Source organism: Giraffa tippelskirchi, chromosome 5 (assembly GCF_054371585.1).
Source record: "Giraffa tippelskirchi isolate mGirTip1 chromosome 5, T2T-mGirTip1v1.2.pri, whole genome shotgun sequence".
NCBI classification, from domain to species: Eukaryota; Metazoa; Chordata; class Mammalia; order Artiodactyla; family Giraffidae; genus Giraffa; species Giraffa tippelskirchi.
The window spans coordinates 49,394,573-49,410,620 of NC_137279.1; the positions used below are offsets into that span (position 1 = coordinate 49,394,573).

The following is a 16,048-nucleotide window of genomic DNA, read 5'->3' on the forward strand; positions in this document are numbered from 1 at the left end:
TAAACCTGGGGTCCTGCAATGTTCATTTGTTCTGTCTCTCTCTGAGACGGACAGTGGGGTTATGAAGACTGGAACTGAGGATGCTCAAAGTTGTTCAACAGAGAGTAAGTACCTGGAGCCAATTCACAGTCACCTATCAGAAAGACACAGGGGCAAGCACAGCTGGCCACAGATGTAGCTCGCCAATAACCTGCTGAACAGACGTGGGTTTTATCTGCAGTTCTTGAGCAGAGCACATGCAAGCCACAATGGGATCACAACATTATCACCAGTGAGTGGCTATTAGGGATGACACAGTTGTCAACCCAGAGGTCAAATGATGATGCCTGTTGATTTGGTTACCCTCCAAGTAAAATTCTTTTATTTGTTGCATCATATATTCCACTTACTCTATTCACATACAACATATCTAACAGGTCACTACTTAAGCTTCTCGCCTAGGTCTGTCTCACAACCTACTAGTCTACTCAACATCCACGTGTCAAAAACTTCTAGTTTTTTCCTTCTCTATGTTTAACAAGTTTTGTTTCATTCATCCTGTTTATTTTTCTTTTCCTCTATAGAATGGAATATTCTCAAATAGAGCATATTCCATTATAATCATGTTTTAGATGAATAAAATAAAATGCATAGAATTTAAAAAGAAACCAGGTATATTCAGTTCTACATTAAATAACAAGACCCAGGGCAGCAGGTCTTTCACTGATCGCAATATAAGTAGTGATGAGCTTAATACTGAGTTCTCCCTGTCGACTAAAAAAAGATGTACAACTTGAGAGTTGTAAGTTAATTTTTATTTGGGGCAAAATGAGGACTGCAGCCCAGTAGGCAGCATCTCAGATAGCTCTGAGAGACTGCTCCAAAGAGGCAGTAGGGGAAACTCAACATAAAAGGTTTTGGTGAAGGGGAGTTCACTGCCATGAAGCACTCATTTTACAACAGGTTTTTGTTAGTCATGAGGATCTGAGGTCACCATGAAGGGATTTAGTGCTTCTCTATATATGGGGAGATGCAAGGATTGAGATCATAAAATCTCTTCCTAAAAACATCCAACTACCTAAAGACGTGTCCCACCAGATTCCCTGGAGCACAGAGTGCCTCACTCCACCCTGAACTCTCTCAGGGATTGTTGAAGGTCAACAGCTATAGCAGCAACGAGTTCAATCTCTGTAGAGGCAGATGGCAAATGCCTTTGTTGTTGTCATTGGCAGTGCTCTTGGTAAGTGCCAATTTGTAGTTTACATCCCCAACAACTGTAAAGTGATATGAAAGTGCTGTGATAACTATTGCTGAGACTCCCAAAATTTGCATCCATGCATTAAAATTCATATGAAGGCGATGCTAGATTTCAGTTAGTATTAGGTCCCAATGGTCCGCGGACTGCAGTCAGAACCCCGGCCGAGGGCCTGCCCAGGTCCTTGGGCAGCCAAAGGACTTTCCCCAGCCAGTCCAGCCCCTTCCAGATCTGGCCGCCCTCAGGCGAGAGGGGACACATGCACTAAAAAGCGACAAGGGTGGAATCAGTTGTGAGAACACTTAAGCCTTCCTGGGGATAAACAGTTAAAGGGGACAAATGGTGAAAGGACTGGCACTCCGTCCTTCCCAGAACTGCAGGCGAGGGGGTCTGCCGGGCCTCTGCCCCCAGCATCCCGGAGGGAGGTCGCGCAGCCGCAGGCGCCGTGGAACTACCGCCCCCACCCCCGGCCGGCAGGGGGCGCGCGCGCGCCGGCGGCTCCGCCCCGTGCGCATGGGCGCCGGGGCGTGCCCGCCGCCAGGCATCAGCAATCTATCGGGAGCGGCGGGTGGCCTACGCGGCGTGTTCGGCGGCGGCGGCGGTTCTAGGCGCTTGGCCGCCTGCGGGTAGCGGATCGGTGCGTGAGGCGGCAGTTGCTGCAGAGGGTCTCCTGGTCGCGGCGTCGGGCTCCCGGAGCTGTAAGCGGCAAGAGAAGGATGGCGGAGTCTTCAGACAAGCTCTACCGGGTCGAATACGCCAAGAGCGGGCGCGCGTCTTGCAAGAAATGCAAAGAGAGCATCCCCAAGGACTCGATCCGGATGGCCTTCATGGTGCAGGTGCGGGCGGAGGGTGCGCTTTGTGCGCGGCCGGGCCTTCGCGCGGCCGAGGAGGGTGGGGGGAGGGCCAGCCCGGAGCCGTGGGCCTGGCCGACCGCTCCCAGCCAGCGCGGGGCCTGCGGGCGCAGCTGCTATCGCGGGACGAGCCCGCCGGGTGGACCCTTCTTCCGTCAGGTTTTGCTGATCTTGCAGGAAAAGCCCGGGAAATACGGTCTGGAGCCGGTGGGGCCTTTTACTTTGTGAAAATAGGGAGCTGCGTCTATCTTAGTTCTGGGTTTATTTTATTCCCATTCGCTTCGGGAAGGAAACTGACTCGTGGTCTTTTGAAGCTAATCTGGTTTTGACCTACCTTGTTTTGGAAGATATTTGTCCTACATTGACGGTAGCGACTGGCAAGTGACGATTTGGATTTTTTTTTTAAATCTATTTTTGGCTATCATTTCAACACCCGCTCACTCTCTCTTTTTTTTTTAATTATGCAAAACTATTCAAGTCGATGTCATTTCAGTACAGTGCTTTCACTTTTGGCTTACAATATGGTTTAACATTTTCCCCCAAACTTTCCAAGTTCACAGAACGTCGTCTTTGCAGCTATCTGGTTTGAGTAAGAGTGGTTCCTGGGGATTCTCATCTGGGCTTCTTAATAGAGTGAAGATTCCCTCCAGTGCCCCTGAGGCTTCCGAGCAGGCCAGAGGGGTGTTGGAGTGAGGTGGTGTGTCTGGAGATCCCTCCCAGGGCAGAGAGATTCCTGCCTCTTTCAGCTTCCAAAAGCTCTTGTCTGTAATTCTAGTTCCCACCTGCCCTGTCCTCCCCACCCCAAGGTAAAGCTTTTGTCCAGGCTTAGTGCTCATGGTCAAGATAGCTTGATTTTCCCTCCACCGGTGAGGTGATAGATATTTTAGGAATGACTAGGTGGTATTGCTGCATTTGCAGTAGTTAGGTGGTAGAGAGGAATGGGTACCAGTGTGTACTTAGGCTATCTCATTTCATAATATTGTTACTGAGTCCCAGCTCAATCTGCTTACTGCCCGACAGGCTAATTGAAGCAAGGAATACTAACGTTATTATTATTATTATTATTATTTTTAACTTTATTATTTGGAAAACCAACTAACCGAGAAAATGGCAGACTGTTGTCTTAAAATCAGCTGTCTTGTTGGGGTCTGGATGCCAGCTTCTTTTATAGGACACAGAGGGGAAGGAGTTGAGAAAATAAAGATCATTTTCTTGCAAATCTCTCCTGAAATGGCCAACCTTAGGGAGGGGAAAGAAAGAAACTGAAGTCGTTTAGTCGTGTCCAACTCTGCAACCCCATGGACTGTATCCTGCCAGGCTCCTCTGTCCATGGATTTTCCAAGCAAGAATACTGGAGTGGGTTGCCATTTCCTTCTCCAGGGGGATCTTCCTGACCCAGGGATGGAACCTGGGTCCCCCGCACTGCAGGGAGACTGCTCAGATTCTTTATCTTCTGAGCCACCAGGGAAGCCCTTAGAGAGGGAATGTGTGTGCTAATCTCTTTAGGCAGAGGGGCAGGGTGCAGGTTATTATATATGATTATAATAACAAGAGCAATGAAAAACAAAGGTTAAAGTCCAATAAACAGATCCTGGTTCATCTGGGAGTTAGAATTAGCAACAGTATATCACTTCTCAGGTGTCAATGCAGGAGACCTGAGAGATGCAGGTTTGATCCCTGGGTCGGGAAGATCCCCTGGAGAAGGAAATGACAACCCACTCCAGTATTCTTGCCTGGAAAATTACGTGGACAGAGGAAGCTGGCAGGCTCCAACAATATGACAGGTATTGGCATTGTCATCTTAGTATCATTCTCAGGGCCACCTAGCTCACTACACAACAGTTATCACTTAGTAAACACTCACTGAGCACCAGTTAGGTTCTAGGCATGGTGTTAGGTTCCAGGGGCACAAGGACAGACTCCATTTCTGGGAGCTCCCAGTTTGGTTAAAGGGGTGATGACTGGTAAACATTGCTGTGCTGGGGTGGGTGCCACCTGATGGAGCTGTGCCCTTGGTATGGTGCGTGCCAGATTGGAGTTCACCACAGAAGTGGCAGAAAGTTGAGGATGGAGGAGTAGACGAGGCCTACTATTTGAGGAGCCTTATCTCCCCCAGAGTGTCTTTTCATTTCATCCTAACGTTTGGGCGGCTGGCTGATCTCTTGAAGTCCCCATTAGTGCAGGGGCTCTTAACCTGGAGTCTGTGGGATGGCATGTAGAACTCAAGAGGTCCGTGAGTTTCAATGAAAAAAGATTCCTGTCTTCACTGGACTTCGGTTACAATTCATTGCTTCCTACGGTTATGAATGTAAGCCACAAAGCAAAGGCACATCAACAGTAACTGCAGTTTTTGTCATCAGCAGTAGTTATTTTCATATCATTTACAGTTGTTGGGGATTTTTTAAAATAACCATTTATACTCATCTCAACAAGATTTTGGGCTTCCCTGGTGGCTCAGACGGTAAAGAATCCACCTGCAGTGCGGGAGACCTGAGTTCGATCCGTGGGTTGGGAAGATCCCCTGGGGGAGGGCATGGCAACCCATTCCAGTATTCTTGCCTGGAGAATCCCCATGGACAGAGGAGCCTGGCAGCCTACAGTCTGGGGGGTCACAAAGAGTCAGACATGACTGAACAACTAAGCATGACATGACATGGCAACACGATTACAGTAGTTGTTAGCAAGAAGATTATAGTAGTTATTAAAGCGGGTACGATATCTTGTTATTGAATGCTTTAAAGTTTGTGGTGAAGGACAGGGAAGCCTGGTGTGCTGGAGTCCATGGGGTCACAAAGAGTCGGACTGAGCAACTTGTAGATTACTGTATCCCAGTAAACTGTTTTCATGTTTTCATAATTATTTCAATATCATTGATTTCCTTTGTGAACTTATGTATTTTATTGTGCATTTTAAAATATTAGTCTGAGAAAGGGACATCCATAGGCTTCACTGGACAATCAGAGAGGACCCAGTTCTACTGGGACACGAGTGAGAAGGGAAGAGGCTGGTTGGCTCTAGTCCAGGCAGTTCCACTGAGGAATCACTTCCTAAACTAAACAAAGTCTAACATTCTGGACTCTCCTTCTGCTTACTTGATAGTGAAGGAAATTTTTGTTATTAAAATTAAGTGTGATTTTTCTCTACTGGTAATTGAGGGTGGAGTTTTAACACAAACGTATTGTGGGTCCTGCAGGCTGAGCTGGTGAAGGCCAGAAAAAAAGAAGCCTTTCTTCCCCCACCCTCTTTGGATTTAAATACCTTCTTTTACATTTGTGTGGGAGGATTGTTCTCGGAGTATGAAATACCTGATACTTTAGCTGGCAGGCACTGGGGCAGCCTGGAGGGGAATGAACCGGACCTTGGGGTTCTTGGGAGGGCCTGCTGGAAACAGCCTCGTGACTTTTCGTGGTGGTAACAGTTGTTCTGCACTCTCTGGGGTAGGCTGGCCCTGGTGTGGCCTCTTTTTATGGCCCATTTCTCAGGAAGCAGCCTGAGAGTGGCCGGGTAAGGACCCTGGTGCATGGTGGGCACTCATGTTTGCTGAGTCTACAGCCAGGATTCTGCTCCTTACTGGAGCCGGGCGGCTACCTGCTGAGGCAGTAGTCTTGTGACCTTGGTCTGGTTACTTTCCTGCCATCTCATCCTCAGTCCTGAGTTCTTAAGTATAAAGCTTTGCGTTGATCAAGGGTTCTTTCCTCTGGAGGAAGACTAGCGGCCTCAACAGTCCGGGAGTTTGTGCTATGAGTATACCCTGGTGGAGGCATTTCATGTTTGGCACTGTGCCCGGTGGCTGGGGACACAGCACTCAGGCCAAAGTTAAAGGAGCAAGTGTGGGGGCCTCAGAGAGCCAGGAAGAAATTGTGGCCGTAGGTTCCGGGGGTGTGGGGCAGAGCCATGAGTCAGGGGCCCCCTCTCTGCACTTAGAGGAGGCTTAGAGAGGGGTTCCAGGGCAGGCAGAGCCAGGTCAAGGCCACTGCAGATGCTGTAACAAGACGTCCGGGTGCTTAAGGATATGTTAGCTGCCTTGGTGAACGTTTGAGAGCCAGGACACAAGTCTATTCTCTGAAATGCCGTTTGTTGTCTGGTTGTGGATGGGGAGGGCTGTCTTGGAGGGAGCACCTTTCCCACAGCAGGAGTTCCTCCATCCTTCCTTTCTTCGTCTTCCCTCCAGGCCTGGGGCACCCCACAAACACTCTGAGTGCCTGCCGAGACTGTGCTGGCAAGACAGGCATCGAGTAGCGCCTCTCTGGCCGCTCCTGACCTGATGCAGGACACAGACCTTGATCAAATAATAACCCAAATGGATCTGAACTCTGGGGAGCTATGGGAAGGGGCATCTGTCATGGGACCCGAGGAAGTGCTGTTGGCTCTGGTTAGAGCTGGGGAGCCCGGGGGACGGCCACTGCTGCTGTAAACCCAAACTGCATGACCCTGAGTCCTTGTGCCCCAGCCGTTAACCCTGTATTTTATTCAGTGCTGTCTATGAAACCCAGAGCGAGGCTGCTCACCTAGTAGGAGAGGGCCGGTTGGGAGAGCTTGTCTCTGCTTTTCCTGAACACTTTCCGTGTCCACATGACTCCATCCTAAACGTTCTGCTTGGCGTTTATTTTTAACGCTGTTTTATGCCATCTGCTTGACATTTAGATTTACGTCCTATCCGGGCAGATGTTTGGGGCCTTCAGTCAGAACCGTTTGTGTATTTTTAAGTACCTCTTCCTGCCGAGCGACGTAGGGCAGTGTAGTGGAAAGAACCGGGGCTGCATCACCTGCTGCCTATCTGACCCCACCCCCATGAGACTGAAATGAGGGTGCTGGTTCCTCAGAAACAGCTGCGGGGTGTCCCATGATGGCTGGTGGGCAGCAGGGTCCCTCCAGCTCCTGGGGTTGGGGTGGCGGCCCTCCCCCCCACCGGTCCCTTTCAGTCTGCCTCATCAAAGTCCTTCATTCCGTGCACATCTGCGTGGCTGCTGCCAGCATGACAATTCTCTGACACGTTTGCTCAGCCCGGCGCTTATCAGGGACTCATTCCCCTTTGTCCTAAGTGCACGGAGCCCTGGGGGCCATGCGGGCCCTGGCGGTGGTGGGGCCTCTTCCGCTTGGGGGGCCATGGGAAGCAGGACTGGCATCTCCTGTGCCCTCACCAAGCTTTGAGCTGAGTCTGCGACTGAAACGCAGTGGCAAGTTTGGTAACCGTGCTTGGAGCTGAACTCTAAGCTGAAGTGCCGGTCAGCCCCATGGGATGTCCTGGTACCTGTCCCCAGGGCAGGCAAGGCAGCTTCCTCAGCTGAGGGGTGGATGCCGATGCTGAGGCTGTCCTCTGTTTATGGATAAGCAAGGGGGTTTGGGATGTCTGGTGCTGAGGGCCGGGCCTGAGGCTCACGCCTCTTTTTCCTCCTCTGATTCTGCCCTTTTAGTCACCCATGTTCGATGGGAAAATCCCGCACTGGCACCACCTCTCCTGCTTCTGGAAGGTTGGCCACTCCATCTGGCACCCTGATGTCGAGGTGGAGGGGTTCTCCGAGCTCCGCTGGGATGACCAGCAGAAGATCAAGAAGATGGCCGAGACTGGAGGAGTGACAGGTGTGTGCACAGCGGGGAAGCGTGGGGGTCACCCCAACCCTGGAGCTTCCTGGGTAGGGGCCCGTTCTGTGAGAGCAAAGAGTAGGTCCTTCAGCTCACTTTCCTGTTACTCCAGCAGCATCTCAGTGACCCAGAGTTGTCCTGTTGGGTGCAGGACAACTTATAGATGCTTGATACGTAGCCTTTAAATTTGCTGTGGTTGTTGTTTTACTAGACCCTCTTTTAGAGTAGTTTCAGGTTCACAGCACAGTTAAGCAAAAAGTATGGAGGCGTGACCTCTGCCACCATCAGCTTCTCCCAGCAGCTGAAGCTGCACTGATACATCGGTTCACCCAAAGTCCAGAGTTTGTATCAGCCATCAGTCGTGGTGGTGTCCATCTTTCCTGTAAGGGTTTGGGCAAATGTATAATGACATATATCCATCATTATAATGTCATTCAGAGTATTTCCATCGCTCTATAGAATTCCTCTGCATTCTACCTGTTCATCCCTCCGTCTTCCAACCCTTGGCAACCACTGATGTGTTTCCTATCTCCATAGTTTCATCTTTTCTAGAATATTGTGTCATTAGAATCACACAGTATGTAACCTTTTCAAATTGGCTTATCTCACTCAGTAATAAACATTTAAGGTTCCTGCGTATCTTGTCACAGGTTGATAACATTTCTTTGGGGCACTAAATAGTCCACTGTCTGGAAGTACCACAGTTTATCCCTTAGTTCTGGCAATTATGAATAAAACTACTATAAATGTTCCTGTGCAGGGTTTTGTGTGAACATGAGTTTTTTAGTTGTTTGGATAAATACTAAATACCAAGGCACACAGTTGCTGAATTGTATGGTTAAGACTATCTTTAGACAGCAAGCTTCTTCCAAAGTGGCCAGACCATCACATTCCTACCAGCAATGAACAAGAGTTCCTATTACTCCATGTCCTTATCAGCGTTTGTTACCAGTGTTTTGGATTTTGGCAAACTAGTAGGTTTGTAGTGGTATCTTGTTTTAATTTGCAATTCCCTAGTACCACATGGGCAAAGCTAACTGGTCATAGCAGACACCCTTTTTCAACAACATAAGAGACACTTGACACATGGGTGACACCAAATAGTCAATACTGAAATCATTGATTTCGTAAATGTAAATTGATTACATTCTTTGTGGCCAAAGATGGAGAAGCTGTATACATCAGCAAAAATGAGACCTGGAGCTGACTGGCTCAGATCATCAGCTCCTTCTAGCAAAATTCAGGGTTAAATTGAAGAAAGCGAGAAAAACCACTAGGCCAGTCCAGTACGATCTAAATCAAATCCCCTATAATTATATAGTGGAAGTGATGAATAGATTCAAGGGATTAGATCTAGTAAACAGAGTGCCTGAAGAACTATGGACAGAGTTTCTTAATATTGTACAGGAGTCAGCGAACAAAACCATCCCAAAGAAAAAGAAATGCAAGAAGGCACAGTGGTTGTTTGAGGAGGCTTTACAAATAGCTGAGGAAAGAAGAGAAGCAAAAAGCAAGGGAGAAGAGGAAAGGTATACCCAACTGAATGTAGAGGTCAAGAGAATAGCAGGGAGAGATAAGGCCTTCAGTGAACAATGCAAAGAAATAGGAAACAACAGAAGGGGAAAGACTAGAGAGCCCCTCGAGAAAATTGGAAGTAGCAGTGAAACATTTCATCCAAAGATGGACATAATAATGGACAGAAACGTAAAGACCTAATAGAAGCACAAGAGATCAAGAAAAGATGGCAAGAATACACAGAAGAATTGTACAAAAAAGATCTTAATGACCTGCATAACCGCAATTGTGTGGTCACTCACCTAGAGCCAGACATTCTGGAGTGTAAAATCAAGTGGGCCTTAGGAAGCACTGCTGCCAGTAAAGCTAGTAGAGGTGATAGAATTCCAGCAGCGCTATTTCAAATCCTAAAAGATGATGCTATTAAAGTGCTGCACCCAATATGTCAGCAAACTTGGAAAACCCGGCAGTGACTGCAGGACTGAAAGAGGTCAGTCTTCACCCCAGTTCCCAAGAAGGGCAGTACTAAAGAATGTTGAAACTACCGGATAATTGCACACATCTCCCATGCTAGTAAGGTTGTGCTCAAAATCCTTCAACCTTCCACATTACGTGAACCGAGAACTTCCAGATGTTCAAGTTGGGTTTAGAAAAGGCAGAGGAACCAGAAATTAAATTGCCAACACTCATGGATCATAGAGAAAGCAAGGGAATTCCAGAAAAACATCCGCCTCTGTTTCACTGGCTATACTAAAGCTGTTGACTTTGTGGTTCATAACTGTGGAAAACTCTTAAAGAGATGGAAATACCATCTTACCTGTCTCCTGAGAAACCGCTATGCGGGTCAAGAAGCAACAGTTAGAACCTTATATGGAACAACTGACTGGTTCAAAATTGAGAAAGCAGTAGGATAAGACTGGTTATTGTCACCCTGTTTGTTTAACTTATATGCAGAGCACATCATGCAAAATGCCAGGGTGAATGAGTTATGAGCTGGAATCAAGATTGCCAGGAGAAATATCAACAACCTCAGATATGTAAATGATACCACTTTAATGGCAAAGCGAAGAGGAACTTAGCCTTTTGAGGGTGAAAGAGCAAAGTGAAAAAGCTGGCTTAAAACTCAACATTCAAAAAACTAAGATCATGGCATCCGGTCCTACCACTTCATGGCAAAGAGAAGGGGCAAGGTGGAAGCAGTGACAGATTTCCTCTTCTTGGGCTCCAAAATCACCGTGGATGGTGACTGCAGCCATGAAATTAGAAGACAGTTGCTTCTTGGAGACAGGAAAGTTACGACAAACCTAGACAGTGTATTAAAAAGCAAGGCATCACTTTGCCAACAAACGTTTGTATTGTCAAGGCTGTAGTCTTTTTCTAGTAGCCATGTGTGGATGTGAGAGTTGGGCCATAAAGAAAGCAGTGCCGAAGAATTGGTGCTTGCAAGTTGGTGCTGGAGAATACTCTTGAGAGTCCCTTGGACAACAGAAAGATCAAACCAATCAATCCTAAAGGAAATCAACCCTGAATACTCATTGGAAGGACTGATGCTGAAGCTGAAGCTCCAGTACTTTGGCTACCTGATGCGAAGAGCCGACTCATTGGGAAAATTCCTGATGCTGGGGAAAATTGAAGGCAGCAGGGAGACAAGGACAGTAGCAGATAAGATGGTTGGATGGCATCACCGCTTCAATGGACATGAACTTGGGAAACCTCCAGGAGATGGTGAGGGACAGGGAGGCCTGGCAGGGAGTCCATGGGAGCCCATGGAGTCACAGAGAGTCAGAAACAACTTGGCGACTGAATAACAAGAAGTACCATATGATTTTGAGCATCTTTTCACTTTGTTTTATTGAGTTCATCCTATAGTTTGGACAACAGTCCTTTATCAGATATGTCTTTTGCAAGTATTTTCTCTCAGTCTGTGGCTTTTATTTTTTATTCTCTTGGTGCTATCTTTCACAGAGTAGACATTTTTGATTTCAATAAAGTCTGACTTATCAATTATTTCTTTTATGTACTGGATCTGGTACCATCTCTAAAATGTTATCACCAGGGGCTTCCCTGGCAGTACAGTGGTTGAGACTCTGCGCCTCCAATGCAGGGGGCACAGATTCAATCCCTGGTCAAAGAACTAAGATCACACATGCTGTAAGGCACAGCCAAAAAATTTTAAAAATAATAATAATTGATAAGTAAATAAAAAGTTATCACCATACCCAGATGGTGCTAGTGGTAAAGAACTCACCTGTCAGTGCAGGAGATCTAAGAAACACAGGTTGAATCCCTGGGTTGGGAAGATCCCCTGGAGGAGGAAATGGCAACCCACTTCAGTATTCTTGCCTGGAGAATCCCATGGACAGAGGAGCCCGGCAGGCTGGCAGTCCATAAGGTCACACAGAGTCAGCCACGACTGAAGCAACTTATCACCATACCCAAGGTCATCTAGATTTTCTCCCATGTTATTTTCTAGAAGTTTTATAGTTTTATGTTTAATCAATACATTTAAGTCTGTGATCCATTTTGAGTTAATATTTGCGACAGGTGTAATCTGTCTAGATTAATTTTTTTTGCACGTATATGTCCTATTGTCCCAGCACTACTTGTTGAAAAAGCTGTCCTCCACTGTGTTGACTTTGCCGCTTTATCAAACATCAAGTGACTGTGTCTGGGTGGGTATGCTTCTGGACTGTGTTCTGGCATGTTTATCAATTTGTGTATTTCACCAGTATCACACTGACTTGATTATATAGCTTTATAGTGAGTCTTGTTGTCAGGCAGTGTCAGTTCCCTGACTTTGTTCCTCTTCAATATTGTGTTGGCTATTCTGGGTCTCCTGCCTCTCCGTATAAGCTGTGGTCAGTTGGTCAGAATCCACAAACTTGACTTGCTGAGATGCCTTTAAATTTAAAATGGTCAATTTTTTTTTTCTTAATCATCTTCTGAAGGTGATCTCCTGAGACTGTATTCTCATTTCTCTGCCTTCCTGTGAACTGACCCAGTTTAACCTATGATTGTGACTCCAGGCTGTTGTTGAGAACAAGAAGTTTAAATTGTCCCAGATTCTGTAATTCAGAAAGAACTATCATTAATATTGCGGGGTGTCTTATTAGAAAATCCTATTCAGATACTGATGCTTGTGTGTTTGTGTTTTTACTTTTGCAGAAAAAGGATTCTACCTCAAGTATAATACTAACTTTTTAAAAAATGTTCAATCACCTTTTCCTTGTGATAGAATATAACACAGGGCTTCCCACTTTAAGTGTACATTTCAGTGGTGTTAAGCGCATTCACACTGCTGTGCAGCCATCAACATCATCCTTCTTCAAAACTTTTTCATCTTCCTAAACTATTACTTCATACCCATTAAACAGTAACTCCTCTTCTCTCCTCCCCCTGCTTTCTGACAACCACTATTTCTGTCTCTGAGTTTGACTACTTGTAAATACCTCATACAAGTGGAGTCGCACAGTATTTATCCTTTTGTGTTTGGCCTGTACTGTATTTGTCCATCTGTGTCTGACTGATTTTGCTCCGCATGATGTCTTCAGGGTTCATTCATGTGGCGTCTGTCAGAATTTCCTTTTAAAGGCCGGATAAGAATTCTGTGATATGGCTGTTCCACATTTCATTTATCTATTCATTCATTGGTGGACATTTGGGTTGTTTTCTACCTTTCGGTAATTGGTGAATATTGGTATGCATTTATCTGATCCAGACCCTGTTTTCTGTTCTCTTACGTATATACTCATAAGTGGAGTTATGAGTGAAATTATCATATCAATACTCTACGTTCAGTTTTTCGTGTAAACTGCAGTACTGTTTGCCACAACAGCTGTGGGATTACTCATCCCCACCAAAAATACACGGGTTTCTGATTTCTCCACATCCTTATCAACACTTTTGTTTTCTGGATTTGTTGGGTTTTCAGGATTTTTTAAAATAATATCCTTCTTAATGTTTTGAAGTGATATTAATCTTGATTTGTATTTCCCTGTGGTCTACCCATTGCATTTTACAGTTTAATATTTACTCTTCTCACGTTAAAAGTTACAGATTTCCATCATTATTTTTTAAGATAATGTTGTATTCATCTATTCAGATCTTGCTAAATTTTGTGCATCATTAAAGTATTTGGCATATATTACAGTAATTTGATTGAATCCTTGCCCCATTGCTTTATCAGTTTTTCCAGTTGAGCTGGGTCACCTGGAGGTTAGTTGAGTGGCCCAAGGTTAGCATGGTGATGAATGCCAGAGGCAAGATTCAAGTCCAGACTCTCTTGCTTTTGAAACTAGGCTGTAAACCATTTAGCTCTGTTACAAACAGAACTGTCACAAATTTCTCATATCCTGGGCATCTGTCCAGTTATTTCTTTAATCTAAGAGGGAGAAATACTGCTGAAAAAGATGAACTTTTTCAAGGTGCGCGTGCCAACCTGCCTTTCAGAAAGATTGTATCAGTTCTACCTGTACCAGCAATGTGTGATGTACTCATTTCTCCACTTCCACACCATCCCTAAGTACTTTCATTAGTTTTCAGTTTGCTGGACACGTGTTTCATCATAATGAAGCTTTATCTTTGAGTCAATGTTCTTGTTGTAATATCTGTTTTCTCACAGTACCTGTTTTTGGTAGTTTGAAATTTTTCATCCAGAATTTTAAAAATAATACACAGTTATATGCACAGACTTTACATGTACAGTTCAGTGACTTTTGACAAGTGCACGCACACATCTAACATTCACCCATCAATAAGTCGCCCCCAGAAAGGTCGCTTATGCCCTTTCCGAGTCATCGTTCCTCTCAGCAAGGTAACCACTGTTCTGATTTCTGTCCCTTTGGATTAATTTTGTGTGATTTAACATTTCAGAGAAAAAGGAATAGTATCTTTTTCTCTTGTAAGCTACTTTTGTTCAGCATGTCTGTGAGACTCATCCAGCTTGTCTGTGTGTCATCAATTCTTTTGTTTTTAATTACTGAAGAGTAGGCTTTTGACTATATCTCAGTTTGTTCATTCATTCTCCTGTTGATTTACTATCACACATCGTAGTAAGCACTTACTAAGTTCTTTTCAAAGTGAGGAAGGGGGGCTGCAGAGGAGGAGCCGGGGGTGGGGGTGGTAAGACCACCACCAGCTAACATTGTGCTGTTTCCAGGAGCCTGAGAAAATTTTTAATTTTATTGCCAGAGAAGAAACTGTTAACCAACCACAGTAGTTAGAAGCAAACATAGATGAGATGGACCAACTGTGGTTGCCCAAAACACAAGGTGTCCTGGTAGAGGAATCCCAAGAGGTAGAGGAGGAGGACAGGGCTCTTTGGAACAACACTGAGGCTGGTGAAATGAGCGTGGCTGTGTTAGATGTTTCAGGCAAAGGCCAAGATGGAGTTGGCAGCAAGACAGAGAAGACGCTGATTGACTTTGGGGCAGGGTACGCCAAGTCCAACAGAAGCACGTGCAAGAGCTGCATGGAGAAGATAGAAAAGGTGAGAGCTTGGGACTTTCTGGATTTCTTGCATTGGATGTCATTGGATATCTCAAAAGAAAAAAGTAAATAGGGCTTTAGGTGCTGGGTAAAAATAAAGTGAATCATCTTAGTAGAGACAGGAGATAACAATGACTTTTCTTGTGGGCACATCTAGCCCTGATTATTCACAGTGCTGTCCTTGTGTGTGTCACTGAACCTGCTCTTAGGAAACCTGGGAGAGTTTGGAAAACATACACAGTGGGTCTCTTCTGGACCCCCAAAGGGCTGCAGGAAGCTGTTGGTTGTGTTTTATGGTAGACTCAGTTTAAGGCGTGCGTTTGTCCCCTAGGTCGGCCTCCAGGCTTTCTTCCACTTAGTCAGGAACTTTGTCCACCCTCCTTCCATTCCAGCTCTCACCCCTGTAGAATGACAGCTGGTCGGGTGGAGTGACGGCTGTCTGAGTAGCTCAGACACAGGTCGAGGGGGTCGGCCTGTGCCCTTTAGCCTCGTTACCTGAGATCCTCTCATCTTAGGCAAACATTCTGGTTGATTAATTCAAGGCACTGATGAAAAGTTTCTACCTCCTCAGTATTGTACAGGAAATTGAGGCGAGTCAGTGAGTGTTCAGAAAGGAAAAACATGAAATTGCTAGATCTCCTCCAGCTGCCTTCTACCGCAAGAATTTGAGGCAAAAGTTAAAAGTTTCAAAGGGAGCGGCCAAGGCCATGTGTCACGGAGTGTGGCCAGGCCTGAGGTAGAGTTGTGTCAGTGCCACTTGGTCCAAATTTCCCCATCTGGGGCTCACGGGCCGGAAACTCACTAGGGATGTCAGACCTGAGCAGGATGGCAGGACTGGATGCTAGCTTACGGGTCTGCTACTGCATTTTAGGGAGCCTTCATCTGCATAAAGAGACTGAGGAGGCTGGGTAGGAGGTTGCAGAAGATCCCTGCTAGGGTTGGGGCCTGCTCTGTGTCCCTCAGGGGGCTTCCCTGGTGGCTTAGATGATAAAGAATCTGCCTGCAATACAGGAGACCTAGGTTGGGAAGATCCCCTGGAGGAGGAAATGGGAACCCGCTCCAGTATTCTTGCCTGGAGAATTCCTTGGACAGAGGAGCCTGGCAGGCTACAGTCAATGGGATTGCAGAATCAGACCCAACTGAGCGACTAACAGTTCCACTTCTGGCTCCCTCGAGCCTACAGTGTAGCATCCCAGGCATTGTTCTTACCTCTGCACCGGGTCTGCAGAGCGTCCTCCGAGTGATGTTACCACTTTATCACTTGCCTAGGCAGCTGGGTGGGTAGGTAGCTAGTTGGACTTAACCTTATTTAAAGATGGGGAGCAGAGTCTTCAGGGTAACACAATCCTTAATGGCATAAAAGAGCCAAAACCTTCCA

At 46.1% G+C, this 16,048-nt stretch overlaps 1 protein-coding gene across 4 annotated transcripts in view; it reads left to right on the plus strand.

Moving 5' to 3' along the window:
* Positions 1–1,773: 1,773 nt before the first annotated feature.
* Positions 1,774–16,048, plus strand: part of PARP1 (poly(ADP-ribose) polymerase 1) — a 41,595-nt gene continuing 27,320 nt past the window's right edge. The window contains exons 1-3 of one of the 4 annotated variants that reach the window (XM_081491468.1): positions 1,774–2,070; positions 7,500–7,665; positions 14,547–14,671. In XM_081491468.1, coding sequence (XP_081347594.1) covers positions 1,951–2,070; positions 7,500–7,665; positions 14,547–14,671 — 411 coding nt within the window. In that variant the 5' untranslated portion in view covers positions 1,774–1,950. Of the gene's footprint in view, positions 2,071–2,118; positions 2,282–7,499; positions 7,666–14,546; positions 14,672–16,048 lie in introns of those variants that run through there. The other 3 variants (XM_081491469.1, XM_081491470.1, XM_081491471.1) reach the window with 3 other exon arrangements.